Source organism: Diuraphis noxia, unplaced genomic scaffold, assembly GCF_037042655.1.
Source record: "Diuraphis noxia isolate RWA-SAM2 unplaced genomic scaffold, SU_Dnox_SAM2 contig0002, whole genome shotgun sequence".
In the NCBI taxonomy this organism is placed as follows: Eukaryota; Metazoa; Arthropoda; class Insecta; order Hemiptera; family Aphididae; genus Diuraphis; species Diuraphis noxia.
In genome coordinates, this window is record NW_028301712.1 from 56,353,705 (window position 1) to 56,372,814 (window position 19,110).

At 27.8% G+C, this 19,110-nt stretch overlaps 1 protein-coding gene across 1 annotated transcript in view; it reads left to right on the top strand.

Annotated features, from left to right (window-relative positions):
* Positions 1-19,110, top strand: part of LOC107164967 (glutamate receptor 1-like) — a 194,479-nt gene that overhangs the window by 134,335 nt on the left and 41,034 nt on the right. The window contains exons 7-11 of the mRNA XM_089220024.1: positions 931-1,095; positions 3,992-4,225; positions 9,896-10,003; positions 10,331-10,447; positions 11,814-11,934. Of these exons, the coding sequence (XP_089076150.1) occupies positions 931-1,095; positions 3,992-4,225; positions 9,896-10,003; positions 10,331-10,447; positions 11,814-11,934 (745 nt within the window). The remainder of the gene's footprint in view (positions 1-930; positions 1,096-3,991; positions 4,226-9,895; positions 10,004-10,330; positions 10,448-11,813; positions 11,935-19,110) is intronic.

Here is a 19,110-nt window from a genome sequence, read left to right on the forward strand (position 1 = left end):
TTTACAAAGTATGTGTCTACTTGAGAAGTTATATAATTGTAGTATGGATCTTTTGTTTATTTTTTGATTTTAATTATAGTACGTAGGTATAAATTATTTTTCAAAAATGTTGGTTCTAGTTCTGATTTTTGAAAAATATTAATTAAGGGTTAGGGTCTGTACACCCAATGGTCTATGTTGCCGTGTGTTCCCTCTCTCTCTCTCCCTCTATATATATATATATATATATATATATACAATACAGCTTGATGATATAATTATAAGTACTTACTCTTTATAAGTAGTAAACATTAGGCACAAAAAAAATAATATGATAATAATAATAAAACATAAAAATAATAACCAATGTATTTTTTAATTTTAGATTTTGAGCTTAGCGAGGAATGTATTGGTATTACAATGATGTTTATTTCTTTTTCTTTTTTATTCTGTAAACACTTTTTATCCCTCTAAACTTGCTCAAAAGTATCAAGTGTAGCATCTTTTCTAAGAGGTAATGTTCTTGAGCTGGTACTTTAAAGATGCCATTTTTCGATTTTCGAAACGGTATTCGAAATAAAAGCGGTTAAAGGAGAAAAAAGTACGATTTCACGTTTTTATAATATTAAATAATTACGGACGACGTTTTTTTTTTAAAAAAAATTATAACAATATAATTAATGTAGTATAACATATCCTAGACTAATAAACCATCTCCACTCCGAATTGTATTTCGTATACAATGATATTACATCATTGAATTCAAATTTAATACCATCCATTACAGTAATCCACTTGTAACCTAATGTACTGCAGAGCGACATCCACTTGTTCGCTTTTTTTTTATGAATTTTCTTTTGTATTAACAATATATTTTATTATGTATTTTATGGGGACGTGTTGTCTGTGATTAATGATAGTAATAATTAATAAATAATTGTCTTTCGATAGATAATGGATGATCATTGGGAGACAGAAGTTATCGAGTATGGTGCTATCAATATAACTGGATTTAGACTATTGGATATGAATCAATGGTCGGTTAAGCATTTTCTATCGGAGTGGAAAAACTTAGATCCTCTCACGTCACCTGGAGCAGGAAAGGACACGATTTCGGTAAAAATATTAATATTCAATACCAACACAATATATTATATACTTTATGCTTATAGTAATATAAATTATCATATAATGTAAAAATCCGACGTACTTTCATTCATTAATATTTAAAATTTAAAAGTTTAAGATATCTTTTTTATTTGAATTAAGTAAAATGTATAAATAAATATGCATAACATATTTATTCTAAACATGAAGAAATAAATAATTATATTATATGTTACAAAATGAATTTGAATTTTTTTCATCATAATGCATTTTACTTTTAGTTTTACTGTTAGTTCTTTATAAATCATGCCCCCAAGGCCCCAAATTTAACAATAGGTAAGCATAAGTACATACAAGATGGCTTGTAATATATAAATATAGGTAAAAACACCCATTGGAATATACTCATATTAAAATTGAGTTTCTAAACAAGTTTAATATGTAAATCCTATAATTATTCTAGTATTATAAACATTATTTTTATAGAAAATTAAAATTTATCAGTGTATTCTACTCTGCATTTACTATTTTCCTTCATTATTAATGTTTTTCTTTTGTTTTAATTGGATAAAAGTGTGCTGAATATTATTGTGGTTAAATGTGAGAAAGCTGAATTGGTTTTAATAAGCATACAATATTTTTTTGAATACTCCCTTTTAGAAAAGTTGATATTTGCTTTTGTAATTATTTTTTTTTTTTTTTTTTTTTATTTAGAAATACGCCTCAACTACCAGGGTTATTGGCGTTTAAGATATACATGTTACAGTTTAATTATATTTACATAATGATACTAGAGTATAAAGAAGAAAAGTATATAAGATAAATAATATGATATCAATAAATATATAGTTATATTTTTTGTAGAAGGTTCGTTTCTTTGAGAAGTTCTATGAGTGATGTAATTATTTTTATTACTAACAATTTCATGTATTACTCTTTTGGATCATCTCAGAGATATAACTCATGATTTTTGTTTTATTTATGTCAGCTGCTGTTTTGATTCTGTTACATAACATTTTTTCAATACACCCTTGCCAAAATAACTTGATTTCTGGTTAACGTTTATTTAAGAATAATATTTTTCTTTAATATGATTTATTATCATAATTATTATTAATAGAGCTTATATTATATAGTAGGTATTTATAAATTGATTCATAAAACATAGAATAAAATATGACATTTTATTTTACTTTTCAACAAATTTTTTTTAAAAGTCGTTTGCTTACTTTTTTGTTGATCTAGTTCTAAATTTTAGTGGCTTATTATTTTTGTTAGCAATAACAACTTTTTGATTTATGTACGTATATTTAAATTTAAATTTAACTAACTGTATTCTACAATAATTAAATGCCTATCATGTATTAAACTCAATGAATAAAACAAAATTAGTATTTACTTTTGGGTTTTTGAAATAATATTAAAGCATTTTACGAAAATGGTGTTTTTAATTGAAGTACTATTATATCGAACTAACATGTGAAATATTTACTTATTTATTTATTAACTGTAAGTTTCAAATGTATGAAATATTATGATATACAGAATCATTATAATTAATTTTTATCATTAATTTTTACTTAAACGAACTGCACAGTTCTAATTAATTAAACATTTAAATTTACCATAAGTATATTGATAGTTTGCACATAAACTTTTAAAATGTATAAAGTATAACGAATTACAAATAAAAAAAATATATTTCACCGTTATAAAAAAAAAAAAATAGCATCAAGGATCAAGGCAATATTTAAATAATTAAAATTGTTTTATGATTAAGTTAGAAATTAATTGGTCAACATTAAAACACGTTTTTAAAAATGTTAGGAATTAAAAATACCTATTGTTGGTAGGTATATTTCTATCCAAATTTCTTAAATTCATTACCCATAATACCCAAATAATTATATCTTTATTATAATGTCAAATGGAATCATAAATAATAATTAAATTTAAACAATGGTATGTTTAGGTATTTACTATAAAATATTCCCCAATAAATGTAATTATTTCAATGAATTCAACAAATTTATTATACTCGTTGCGTTGCTCTACATTCGATTATCTTGTAGACAATAACATTAAACGTTTTTTGTTTACAAAACATATAATATTTGCTACTATTAACCGACCATGATATTATGCGATTTCTCTGCGAAACACTTTACAATAATTTGTTAAGTGACTTCCATCTAATATATATTTTTTTTGTTGTAGTCGGTTTTCGTTCGTTGACAGGTTAAACCAATTTTTTTCTTCTTCAAACCGACCTTGGTTGATGAATTAGTCCCCAGCATGGGTGTGATTGTGTTTCGGTTGCGCTGTGGCTTCTGCATTATTGAACGTAGCTTTCCGTACCCTGCAGGACTCCTCGTTTCTCTCCCGTTTGTGCACGCCACCATCATTGCTTGCACCACCGTCTCTCCATTCTCTTCAATCGGGCGTCGCACGAAAATGTTCCACTATCAATCATGAGCCAAAGCCCTACTGACAAACATGGCCACTCAACCGTTTCATCCCCCAACAACAACAACAAATCAATCACATTCAAAAATGTTCACTGAATCCCACCCTCCACCCATGGTCGTACCTTGCGAATACTTATATTCATATATAACTGCACACACACACACACAATATATGTGTATAATTTTTTTTTGTTTATTTTGTTTGTGACGACCTAAAGATGAAAAAGTCTTTCGGGTTAATTTTTTGCCCATTTGTCATGATCCGCGCATCGGATTGTCGTCGGCTGACGTATTGCGAGCATCCTCCAAATAAACACACGCACAGACATATAGACGCACACACGACATTTTTTACCTACACTTCCAAAGATCCTTTTGGACCTTCTTGTTGGCATAATGTTATACATTAATGGATCGATTTCTTTTTCTATATTTAGGCACAAGCCGCACTAATGCACGACGCAGTTTTGGTCCTCGTGGAAACCTTCAACAAGCTTTTATGGAAAAAACCTGATATGTTTAAGACGAACAACAAGAGAACACTTTCAAACAGCAATTCATCTATGTCTAGTATTTCGTCTTCTCAGATCCTTGGTTTGGACTGTAATAACGGCCGAACATCGGGTAATCAATGGGAACACGGAGAAAAAATTTCACGATTTTTAAGAAAGGTAAGAACGACTATATACAATTTAATTTTTAAAATAAGATATTTTATTTGAAGCGTTTTTGAATGTTGGTAAGAATAACAGATTATAGCTAACCTCTGCAAAATTCCGTATTAAATATTTAACTCTTTAAAATAAAAATCATTATTTGTATACATAGTAATGTATAAAATCAGCACAAGATATTGGGACTGAAAACTCGTACTGTTTTATTCACCTTATTTGGTGTAAGGTTAAGAAACGCATGATTCCATTCGTGCCTTTGATCCACAAATAAAAAATTTGGTATATTCAGGGCTTAAAACGTTAGATAAATATTATTTATACGAGTACCTAAACTGATTTTAGGAAATGTGAATTAGGGAATACGCAGTATTGCCCCACGCCCCCACATATTTTATACCAGATAAAACATAAAAAATAAAGGGTGTTATCTTTTACAAATAACTTAATAAATTAGAGGTAAGTAAATGTTGATATAGAGTTGTAAAGCAACCTACGAGTTGATTTAAGAGAAGAAAATGTATAATGATATCAAAAATACTGTTATGAACGGAGTAAGGTGTATTCACTATTTTTTATAACCAACAATGCTAATTTGTTTATCATAGCATTTTATGATATTTTATTTTTGTTAAATGGTATAATTTCACTATAATTTCTAAATCTCAATAAATTACTGAATGTTGTTTTTAAAAATGCGTGTTTTATGTAAATTTTGGTTAATTTGTTTACCTACATTTATTTAATTATTGAAAAGAAAGTTTTAGTAGTTAGGTACTAAAATTGCATATATACCAAATGCATAATACATTGAAATCAAAACGTATTGTAATAATAAATTATAACCAAATATTTATATTGATAAGGTTTGTTTACAAAAAATATCACTTGGCATAATAATATGGTGGACCATCTCACTTGATAATGAGAAGACGGCTATTTAGTATTTAGTATAACTAATAGTTATATATCTGGGATAACTTTTTAAACATATTTTTTGGACTTAATTTATAATTAATATAACATTTCTGTTTTAACCACCTCTTCTGCTCTAAAAATTATCAGCAGAACATGAAAAAACATTAATGATAAACCAATACTTATCCAACTGTTTTCAAAGTTTAAAAAGTTATTGCTACTTGTGAAAATATGATTTTGTATTATTTTTGTAGATATTAAATTTTCATACCTACATTATTTGTTCATACTTTAGCGTATATCTAGTTCTAACGATAATGACGAAGGAAAAATATGGTTAGAATATTTTTCACAGTTATCATTACATAGCTATGAAAAACTCTCAATGGACTAAAATCTGCAGCAACGTGTGCCACCACAGTCCAGGCAAAACTCAATTATGAAATCGTTCTTCCTCGTTCCTTTTCATTTGCCCTTTTTCATGTATATACCATATATGTAATACCGTATACGCGTATAGCGTTATATGTATATATGCTCAGAGAGGGTGGTAAGTGCGTGAAGGGGTAGCGGTGGTAGTGATGGTAGTGACGGTGGTTGGGGGTTATCCAAAGTGGTATAAATGGGCTTGGACGTCCCGTCGCGTTAATAACGTCCGCGCGAAATAATCCCTCCTTTTTCCCCTCACCTCAGCTGTTCGTCACATACACCCACCCACCGTGCCACGATGTCTATTGCTATATATATATTTATACGTGTTTAATGTACGAGCTATGAGCACCCGGTGGCGGCTGCGAGTACTGCCACCACTACCATTCTTTTTCGGTGGCAGAGTTTTTAATTTCTCTCGCCTAAGTAAAATTAGTGAGCACCGGTCGTGATTTACCCACGTATATTGCAAGGCGATCCACCCGGGACGACTCAGCCGCACACGTTCAATCTTCATCGCGATCACCGCGTCCTGCACAGACGAGAAGGACTGGAGATGAATTAAGAGGGTGGTAGTGGTTGGGGGTGGTAGTCGCAGCAGTTGAGTCTTACGTCACGACCGCCAACTTGGTGCTCGCTGTGAATTCGTCTCTGTCACCTTTTATTATCTCTCCACCCACCTCCCACCACAAGCCCAAAGTATACGGTAAAAAGATCGCACCAAACGCCCCTCTAATAAGAGTGAATGCCGTCGCCATCTCTGTATATATATACTACCCTGCAATGTGTATAATGTACGATGTTTACACTCACACACACGCGCGCGCGTGTCATTGTGTAACTTGTTCGCGCTTTGGGCAATAAACGACGGGATGATATTGCAAGCGGACTCATAGTGATGCGGCATGCTATGCGGCTCACTACGTAAATCATACGAAATAGTAACTTCAGTGTTTGTATTTTTGTATTTACAAGAAGCTCCCATGTTTCACAACGACGAAACACGTATAAGTTTATTCGTACAATATGTAAATTGCCGAAATAAATCAAATGTAGTCAAATTATACAAATATGTATATAGTTTATTTTTTAAGATTATATTAAGTACTACATATTTATTATTTAATGTATTACATACGATTTATATAATATTTTATACTATAGGTATTATATTAATAATAATTAATAGGTATTTGTAGGTATTATTAAACATAATATTATAACTCTATAAATCGGTATAATATGCCTGGTTTAAGCTTGAATCGCATACCTATGATCTACGTCTTCGTCAACATGTTAATAATTGTTGCATGCGTATATAAAAATAAAATAATATAACGTTCAAATGATAAGATGAATGCTTCTTTAAAAGTACTTGTCAAAATTAACGTCGAATATACCTATATATCATATGATATATATGATATTATAATTATAATGTGTATACGAGTTGCTAAAAAGTATAAAATGGTATATGTATATTGTATGACCCAGCATCTGCATAATTTTACATATTTAGTATATTATAAACCTTATATACCAAACATATAAGGGATTCCTTGTTTAGCTTCCTCTATATAGCGTATTATCAGCCTAACTCCCCGCCCCCCCCCCCCCAAAAAAAAACCCTAGCAATGCCATCTTATGTTAAAAAATTTTGTAAAATGTGTCACCTAAATATACTATAGATTAACCAAATTAACCAAATTAGATTACCCAGGTACTTTAAGGTTTTATTAACATTTAAAATTGGTAGAAAAATAACTTTGAAATATGCAGTAATTATAACACCAACATACTTTATATTTTATCGATTTTAAAGTTATAATATTACAATACAAATGATTCATAGTCACCAAGTACAAGATTTTAGTTTTATTTTATACTATATACTAGCTGATCCCTGCGCACTTCATTGCCCGTTAATAATACCGATTTTATATGATTCAAAATTGTTGGTTAATTCGTCGTTTATACCCAGCTAGTTATGATTAAAACTTCCCGTGGATTTACCCTATTTTAATCTCCATAAAAGATTTTTAACACAGTCATTTAAAATACAGGACTAAAAGTAAATTCAATCATAATATTCTATCACACTTTTAACTTTGTAAAGGTGAAATAATTTTTAAAATTGTTGCCTAATAATAAATTGCTAATTTCTTATCCTTCCATACTAAATTATATAACCAATAGTAAACATATAATACACAAAAATCTCAAATTTGCAATAAAAAAATTAAGGGCAACTTATCAAGATAATATAATATAGCCTATATAGTCACAGAATTGTGTATCTTTCTGATGGTAAAAAAATTTAAAATCAGTTAAATAGTTCCAGAGATTAAACCGATTAAACAAACAAATTTTCTTCTTTATATTATATACCCTTATAACCTCTGCAGTATAGGGCTTGAATTTTGAAAAATCCTGCGTTACGGGATTTTCGAATTATAAAATGAACTCCATACTTATATTTTTAGTGGTTCCAGCTACATGATTTTTTTTCATTTTTAACCCCGGTAGGGGTTGAATTTAAAAAAATCATTTCTTAGTACGCACCCATATTGCCTAAGGGACTTCTGTACAAAATGTCAAGTCTCTAAATCTAAACCCAGCGGTTTTATCTGGGCGCTGATGAGTGAATAGGGGCGGTCTCCTATAGGTATATAGATGTATTTTGAAACAAAGGTATTCAATTAAATTAAAACTCATAAGCTTGCCACTAAATAAACTATAACATAATATATTTAACATGTATGTACCCAATCATATTAATCACATATATTATTCACAAGTAAAACCAAATTAGAATTTAATTATTTGAATACAAATATTTTATTAGTTTTTTGTTAGTTACTAAAAGTTATTTTAACATAACAATAATATATTGTGTTAATAATTGATAAAAAAAAATCAATGTTTTGTATTATTTGTTTAACTTAAAACATGACCTGTTTATTGTGTAAAAGTAGGCCTTAACTCGGAAAATAATCTACTTACTTATATATTTATATACTGATACAGGCTCATTATTCACACAGAAAATGGACAATTAATAAAATATATAAAATATAAATACCACTAAAAATCAAATCAATAACGTTATAATAACATGTACGTGTTCTGGGTGGACGCGCCACCTCTGGGCTTTGATACACAAAAATAAACTGTATGTAAAGTATAAGTTGGTAAAACAGCATCAGTATCGGTATATTATTATGTAATATGTATACATTTATATACACACCGGTATCGTTATTACTTATTAGTTATTACTAATTACTACATCATTCAACATATTTAAATTACAATAATTTTTAAAATATATTTTTTTATCTAGACTTTGTTTAAATTTTATAAAATCCGTACTAAAGTATGTACAAAATAAATACATAAAAATTGTAGACTATTAGTATAATAATAATAATAATCTGAACCAGGATTATAATTTAATATATCCTTTGATTTAAATCATGTCATCGTTTTATAATAAACCTTAAAATTATCTTAAAACTAATGATCTATGGGTGTATAATCTATATAAATTATATTGTAACTACATGTCTCTATATCTGATACATGCAGTTGCATGCTGCAATTGTTTACGAATTCGATAAACTTATTTGTTTAACTGCTTAATGAATCGTTAAATTAATTGAATCTATCAGACAATTGACCCATGTACAAAGTATTACTGCTTAATCTAATTTAATGTAGATTCGTGGACATTATCGTTCATGATTCATCTTATAAATTATTTCCACATTAAGGTTAATCGTATGTTGATATAAGAAAATGTATTATACGCAACATTATGATTTTTTGCAATTTAAAAAACTGACTTTTTGTATTTTTTTTCACTGTTTCCATTTTGATACAAGTCGTTTATTTATATTACGCAAATAAAAGTCTAGTAAACGGGATACTGTTAATTTTCAAGAATATCGTGCGTAAAATCGTAAAAATAAATCAAACCCTTCCCCTCCCCGACATTCTCTTCCAAGCATTTATTTAGCCTATAGGCTGGTCACGTTTATTTCAACGCTACAAATTTGTTAAATGAATCGAAAACCTCGATACTTCTATTCGTAATTGTTTTTTGCATACCTATTAATTTAAATTTGAAAAAAAACAGCAACGCGTTTCCATTATATCCTCAACTGATTAAAATAAAATTATATTTTCTACGAGTAGTTTTTTTCTCATTTATTATTTTTCAAGAATGTTGCAACACAAACATTACAGATGTACCTACTATTAAAATATAGTATTATACGTATTTATATCAGTAAATATATTATTATTATTTTTAATTTTTAGGTTGTGATGGAAGGATTGACCGGACATATAATGTTCAATGACGATGGAAAACGGTATAATTATACACTGCATGTTGTACAGATGACAATTGACAGTACTATAACAAAAGTAAGGATATTTAAAGATGTTTATAGAAATGCCTATAGAAAATTTAATATTTGATCCATATTATAACAAAATCATAATGATTGCCAGATATCGTATTTCATTTAATAGTATCACTCTGATAATATTATATAGATTGCGTTGTTATACTAATAAATTTAACATTATTCTACTTACTTCTATGACAAAACAGTCAAATTATTGGTTAAGGTTTATTCATTTTTAGAATGGATTTATTAACTGTGTACATTTTATATATTTTAAATGGTTGTTAATTTAATAATACTATACAAATTACTTCTATATTTTAATTCATTATAATAAATATAGATCGCAGAATGGTCGGATACAGATGGTTTCAAAACAGTCATTAGCAAACCAGAAAGGGTTCACACCTTGGGACATTCACATAAAGGCAACGCTACATTGATCGTGGCCACAGTAATGGTGAGAGCACACAAGTTTTATTTTTATATTATGACATTTTAAAATATAGCAAACCTACACACTATTAGTGAAAGTGACATGTTCAATTGTACTCTAAATTCTGATTATAAAGCTCGAATCTCGAAATTTATAGCTAGTTCGGGGATAAGGTGCTGTAATATGCTTAGAAGAAATCCAAATATATTTATAAACATTGAAGGTAGTCGATGAGAAATAAACTGGAAAAGAAGGCTATATTAGTGTTAAGACTGAAGAAAGAGCATGCAGATATTTTAAAAGATAAAATGTCGTAAATCTTTCAAGATGGCGCATTATTCCAGAGGGTTCCCAACCTTGGATGAAATACGAGTATCACCGTACTAAAAACTTTGAACATTATCAATTTATGAACATCAAGTGATGAGCGAGGGTAAAATATAGTGTGTGTTAGAGATAGACTGATGTTGCTAAGCTAGGAGTTGAGAGTTAAATTGGTTTTATACAAACCACTAAAAGTGGTTGATGTATTCTAAACATATGTCACAGTTTCCTTTGTGTGTCGTACTAAAATACTGTTCACCTTATGATTAATATTTATTGCAAAAAGTTTAAAATGTCACATACGATATACGTATAGGGTAAACATTCTTAACCAATTCGTGACGTTTCAAACATTTAATACATTTTTAGTATTATCAACGATTTGTTTTAAATTTCATATAATATACTTATAATAAACTATATCCAGGAACTCGATATACTGAAACCATAAAATATATTAAAATCAATATACTTTAATTAATTATACCAATTTGTTCATCAATTAAGTATTTTGTGATTGTACTGCATAATTCATAGAATATTAAAATCATTCTTCATTTTTTTACAATAAATTTATGAAAATTTACTAATGAAAGTACCTAATATGCAACTTATTAAATACTAATACATAACTTATGGTTTTTACTTATTTGTTTATAAAAGACAATGAATAATGATTAAAATATTTTATCATATAATAATTCATACAGCAGTATAACTTAACAGTACCCAGGATTTGTTTTCGGGGGGGGGGGGCTTAAACATTCATACTTAACTCATTAGGAAAGTTGGAAATAATTTAAAAACATATATATAGTGTATACACATACTTACTATTTAATGTATTATGCATTTAATATACCTATTAATGTAAATTGTCACAATAAATTTTAAATTGAAGCTCACCCGTCAACATTATTACTATGATATGTACCCATTATGTATTACTAAAAAAATTATCTCACTTGAGATTTGGGGGGGGGGCAAGCTTGAGCCCAAAAATACATACCCTGGATACTCCCATACAGGATGCAATGTTCATTACTTCTTATTTTAAATTTAACAGGAAGAGCCATTTATCATGTTTAAAAAGCCTAAGTATGGTGAATCGCTAGCAGGAAATGACAGATTTGAAGGATATTGCAAGGATCTAACAATACTATTGGCTGATAAAATTGGAGTGAAATGTAAGTTATAATAATAAGAAATATGTATGTACTTATTGATGTACCTATTTGAAATTTATATTATATTCTATTTAACTGATTAGTAATTACTAATTAAAATAGATAATTAGTTACATATTTAAATATTAGTTTTAAAGAAACTACTATTATTATACATGCTTCTTTATTAAATCATGTCAGTATAATAAAAACTATACTTTCAAGGCTCTATATGGTATGAATAAACTAATAAAAATTTAATGATTGTAGATTAATATTTTGGTTCCGAAATTCAAATTTTTTAAACTATTTTCGGATTTAGTATTTGATGTATATAAATATATATTATATAACGGCAATTTAGTTAATTTCCCAATAATATATTTTACGATTATTTTTATTTATTATAAGTAAGTGTTATGATGGTAATTGAGACTATTTACGCAGTGGACCTTCTATTATCTAGATTGGATTTTGGATAAGAAATAAAATAGAAACTCTTAGTTATTACAGTTGAAATTAAAATAATGAAAGGGCTTTGCCATTTGCACTTTATTATAAATGTTAGCTTATTATTTAGATTATTTTAAAATGTATCTCACAATTATTGTTTTTCAATAAAAATTATATCAAGGGTATAAATAAATTTAAAAATAGTTTGAAGAAATACATTTTCATTTCACCAAAGTATTATTGAATTATAAATTTTATTGTCTTTGTAAAACAATGAAAATACTCAGCTTATTTCAATTCTAAATTTGTTCGATTTATTATTGATTATTGACAATGTTATACATTTATTGTTTATTAATTGAACACAATTTTTCAGACTAAAAAATGGTTTTTTGTTGTTCGCGGTTAGTATTTATACATATAATGCATAATATCCAGTTCGGTTCCAATTGTCGTAATGTGCGCACGTTAGTTTATTAGCAGTATATACTCGCCGCTCTCTTATCCAATCGTATCCTCTTTTACGACTTCTTCTTCTTTTCTAAATGCTTAGCATGGGCGCAACTAGGGTAAAATTTATGGGAGTGCTAAAATCTAAAGCACAATACGAGAACCCCCCCCCCCCCTTGTTTTAAAATCAGAAGTGTTACTGTCACCGATAATGTAAAAAATCGGTACAGAAAATTTGGGAGTGCTAATTTTGATTTTGGGAGTGCTAAGCACTCCCAATCCCCCCCCCCCCTAGTTGCGCCCATGATGCTTAGCCTTGTCATAGTTAGAAAATAGATCTCCACTCTTCTCTCTCTAATGCCAGAGTCTTCATATGTGAATACCTGCTACATCCAGCCAGTCCAAACATCTCTCCTATGAATGTCTTCCTCAGTCTTCTTCCTTTGCGGGTTATGTCTCAATAAGTGTCCTATCACTTATCGTCATTGAATGTTCAAATTAAAAAAAAAAAAATACTACCTAGCTATTAATATTAATTATCTTTTGTGCTGTATATTATCTTGACTGTTTGTTATATACTCGTTATTTATCTATATCTATATCATTATTACTACAATCACTTTTATTATATCATTGATTTTGTTACATAATATGTATTAATATTGTAATATTTGTTGAGCCATAATATTCTACGGCTGAAGGCTAATAATAATAAAAAAAAAATACATTATATTAAAGTTAATAATCACTTAAATAATTTTTAAATTGTAAAATTGAAAAACTTGAAGTTGATGATTACCGAGTTACATTTAAAGTTAGTAAATTAAACATGAAATAAAATATAATCAATCACAAACACTTAAATTTTTAAATAATCATTAAATTATAAAAAAATTATAAAATATAGAAAAACTTACATCATACCTATTATATTTTACTTTTTTGAATTGGTCTTAAGAAAAAATAATATAAAGAAATTGATAAAAGACTAAATATCACATAATGAGTTTTTGATACATTTTTATGTAATAGGTTGTTGTAAGTACTTTATTTCATAAAAAAAAAAAAAAAATATATATATATATATATATACATATACATTTACTCCTGATTATGATTAAGAAACATTTGTATTTTCTCTATATTTATTTTATCACAGAAGCTTGATATATAATTTTAAAATTTTACAGATTTTCTCAAATCATTTTTTTTAAAGAGCTTAATCATAACTCAGATAATATACAGTTTTATCGTCCCCATATAACTTTTATTTTATTTTATTCCGAAAAATACTTTTTTTTTTATAATAGCAGTGTCATTTAAAAATATTTCAGTACAAAATAATAAAAGTTAACTCATTTTTATATTAAAAAATGATATTTTGTATTTTCGAATAAAATATTATAATTAACTGCTTAAGTTGGATTAAAAATTTATAAATTCAAGTAGTATATGATATATTAGATGGCACGATGTTCATAACTTTATGGCTATACAGCACAAAATAATGGCTATTGGAATCTACAATATTAAAATAAAAATTCTAAAATTAAAGGTCATGAATATTTTAGCAAAAATAAAGAATTTGCGGTGACTAATATAAATATTTTAACAAATATACACATTAAATATAATACAGCTGTCATAAAACTATCATATTTCACTCGGATATTTGTGTTTAAATATAAAATCTATTATAACCGTGTGTTCAATTTTAAATGTAACAGGAAATATTTGGAACGCATGACCTTGAATTTGATTCAGGGTTTTTTTTACAGGATACAGGACATATAAATATATAAATATATAAATAGGAACCATTATTTTTGACACTGGATTTAGATTACTCTATTTTTTTTAGCAACTTTGATCTTTACAGTTTATTGACATTTTTAAGACAGTCGAAAGTTTTAAATTAGGTAGGTAATTCGTATTTATCGCATATCATATGTGCTCGTGGTCTCCTATTGCGGCGGTGGTTAGCTGGACGTATATCTGGACGTTTTCCTTTTTCTTTAAGGTTGTTTACTAATCGTAAAAAATAATTGTGAGCTGGAGGATATCTCTCTTGATATCGTTCAGCATAAAGTGCTGCTGCGTTACGCGAATTTTGAAGACATTCTCTAAAATTTAATACCATATCGGGTTTTTTCGGAATAATTGTATGCCATTATACAGAAAATTTAATGTGTCACACACGAGTTAAGAAAAACGTTTAACTTTTAACAATCAATTTTAGAAAGGTATCACACAGGTTATTAAAAATCTAACATTCAACTATGATACAATCAAAAAACGATTAAGATAATTATTTCAATAATAGTTTATTGATTTGATTAAAAACATGATTTAATAATAATTCCAATAATAATTTAGTAGTTTTAACAAATAAATAGTTATAATATCTGAAAATGCTTGATATTTATCGCATAAAATATGCGATAAATACGAATTACCTAATTTAAAACTTTCGACTGTCTTAAAAATGTCAATTTTGAAGTAATCAAAAAACTGTAAAGATCAAAGTTGCTCAAAAAGAATAGAACAATCCAAATCCAGTGTCAAAAATAATGGTTTTTGAGAAATTTAAGATTTTTATTTTACTGCGCATGCGCTGATAAAAAAAAGTTAAAAACATAAATTTATCAAAAAAATATGTATTTATATGTCCTGTATCCTGTAAAATAACTCCGAATCAAATTCAAGATCATCATGCATTCGAAATATTTCCTGTTATCTTTAAAATTGAACACACGGTAGATAAATGAAAAAAACTTTTATGAATCTCATCATACTTCCGTGTAAACATAATATTATTATTTGATGATAGTAGAACACATTTCAAGAAAAGTTATCCTTATTTTTAAGTAGATAATGATTTAAAGTTTTGATGTGATAAATTTGTCCTTTGGGATTTCTTGAAAAATAGTGAATTTTAAAATCTAAAATTATATATTATTTTTTTCTGTATTAGAGATATTTTGTAGAAAGTAAAATATTTTCTAATTAAAATTAATTCATTAGAACTAACTTAGGCAAAGTAATTACTAATTCAATTTTAAAATAACTTTTGTTTTTATTTGTTTATTTATGTCTAAAATAATGTGCTTTACTAAAATTAGGTACTTAGAATATTTTCACATTATCATTTTTTTCCTAATATCAAATATGATGATGTGCATTACGTGTTAAAAAATATACGTAATATTATTATGTATTATTTATTTTAAAATAATATGTCTCAAAATTTCAAAAATATACAAGACGATGACCTCTCTTTTGTTTTAAAATATTTATATACTTAATTAATTTTTATAAAAATAAAAATAATATGATAATGCTGGCTTCAATGGTGTTTGATGAAAAAATAAAAATTATTGCAATTCATTGTGTCGATGTACTGTGTACTTGCATGAGTGGTAACACGTTGTACCTACTTGTTGTTTCAGAAATATTAAATTTGATATCAAACATTTTATGGGATGTAACACGTATTCCTTTAGTTATAGTTCAAATGTCGACTATTGACAGACATCAAACTACTACATTCATGAATTCAGTAAGACGACTAGGGTCCATACAGATATGGTAATCAATGGTTAACGCGATGGATGACAGCAGCCAGTTGCTAGTTCGTATCATTGTGTGATACAGCTTTTGACTACCGTACAGCTTTGGATATAGTTGAATCAACCCAGATAGACGTCATGTCGACAATTTTCATCGTTTCTATGCTGATTTCTGCCGAAATAGGATACAGGATATAATTATTATCGCCAATGATGCCAAAAATGGCAAGTCAAATAAACATACGATAGACGGCATGAAAAGACGCCATTTGAAGAAAGAATTTTCGACAGTATAGTTGTTCATATGTTGGCACCAACGTTCTTAGGTGCGGATAAGATAACGAATAATGATGAACTGTAGGAAATCGATTTGTGGTTGTTGGCTGTTGACAATCTAGAGGGTTAGGCGGAGGAAACGCGCCTGCTGGTGTTTCTCTTCGACCGTCAATAGGAGACTCTGGAAGATCGACATAATGATGCTGTAATGCTAGTCTTGAAAAACTTTTGGTGTACTTACAAATAACTCGCGCGTCCAAACGTCACAAACGAAACTATTTAGGTCCATCGAACATATTTACGATTGATTGGGTGGTAAGCAATCAACGTGCCATAATATTAAGGAGGTTAAAACCGATTTTAAATAATGAATGCATTTTTAAATGATTATTAAAAAGCAGAGGAAATTGCTGTAAGTTGCATATAGGCAGTAGTTACATGTCATATAGCGGATGAGTTAACTTTCAAATCAATGCATACAAAAATGAATATGATGAGGAGAGACGCATGCTAGTTCTCATTGCTATGCATAATTTATGACTTATTTAGATTGTTATTAGTAATATTTATGTTTCTTTCACCAATCAGGTAGAACTATTTTTTGAAAAAACATCGCATATATCTATCTATCTATTTATATAAATGTGAATGTGTTTTTTTTACTTACGGCTTATCTTAAAAAGCACCGATTTCAATAGAATAGTTATATAAATAGATTTTTGAGATTCAGAAGGCCTTTCAAGTTTTTTTTTATTACTTATAGGTTGCTATAAGGTGACTCACAGAAATTGAATAATTTTTTTTTTGTATACACTATATAGGGTTGCTTTGATAAAATAAAAAATAACCATATAGTACACTTTTACTATATTATATACACTATAATATAGTATATAGTCTACTTGACCAGCCATGCAACGAAAGATTTTTTTTAAATAAAAGAGAATAATGTTTAATTTACTGTTTTTTGTTTTTTGTGAAAATATAAAAGAATAATACATAATATATAAGAGAAATGTCTTTATGTCTGTACTAATGTATGGACCAAACATCTTAAACCAATTTTGATGAAAGTTTCAGAGATTATTTTTAAAGATATCAGAGAAGTTTGAATCACGTTTGAAAATATAATATAACTAATCCACTACAGATGGATTGCCAACCTTGGCTGAACTAATTCATAAATCAAGTTAAGTACTCTGATTCTGATTTGCTCGTGAACTATAAGATACACAATAACCGAAATACACCAGTCTAGTAGTGCTGATCTACGCTGATCTTGATGTTTATTCGTTTTTCCTCTTGAAATGTCTGATTATACTACTATAATATAATAATAATAACAATATCACGTCGTTATATATTATCAAAATTACTTTATAAGCTTCTAGATACTTAATCGGACTTCACCTATAAAAATTGTTACAAACACGAATACGATGATAATATATCGATGTATTCCTGTAGGTTTAGTTTACCTCAGTTCACGGGAATTCAGCATTGGTGCACCTAGGTTTGTGAACTAATCAGACCAAGATGGGGAGTCCATTTTTCTGTAATACTTATTATTTTTACATTTCTATTGAGTGTCGGTAATATAACTGTATAAGTATTGGTCAACTACCCGTGACCTGTTATTGGACGTTGGGTGACGGTTTAGTGAAAATCTACACTATTTTATTTATGCTTTATACGATTCACCTTATGTAATATGAAATAGTATTTAATATAAATACTTTTCAAATTTAGAATATATAGTTAACACTAAACTAAAATCAAAAATATATATAAATGATAAATGTATATTATATAATATATATATATTTTTTATGGTTTGTTTGAGGATATGCGTAGTATAACCATGATATTTTAAGAAAAGATTGAGAGTATACTACATAATATACGAGATTTAGTATACTGTATACCCTATAGGAACACTATTGTATGTAATATTATATCATATTTTATATGATACAGATACTAAATTAAAATGTTACAATTTATTAGAATGAATTGTATTCGTTGCAGTTGTTGCTATGAATATTCATTTATATGGCCATTGGTAATTATATAGTACCTACTATAAGAATTTTATTGCGACTGCGTTCATAGTTAAAAGTTGAAAATGAAAACACAAATAATTTCGTAAATTGAATATAGACTATAAAAAATATCTGGCTAGGTACTTGAATTTTAATATGTTATCTAATATATCGTCAGCAAGTTATTTTAGTCTATTTATATATTTTGTATTTAAATCACCATAATTCAGTATGAGAGGTCAAAACAATTCGTTTACGATGTTTTGAATAAATCGAATGTTCCAGATTGCAGGTTGATTTAATATCAAATATTATTGATCTACTATATTATATACTCTGTATAGTTATTGTATCGTCTCAGATTTACAAACGCAAATACCTGGGTGCAGCTCACATAAATATTTATC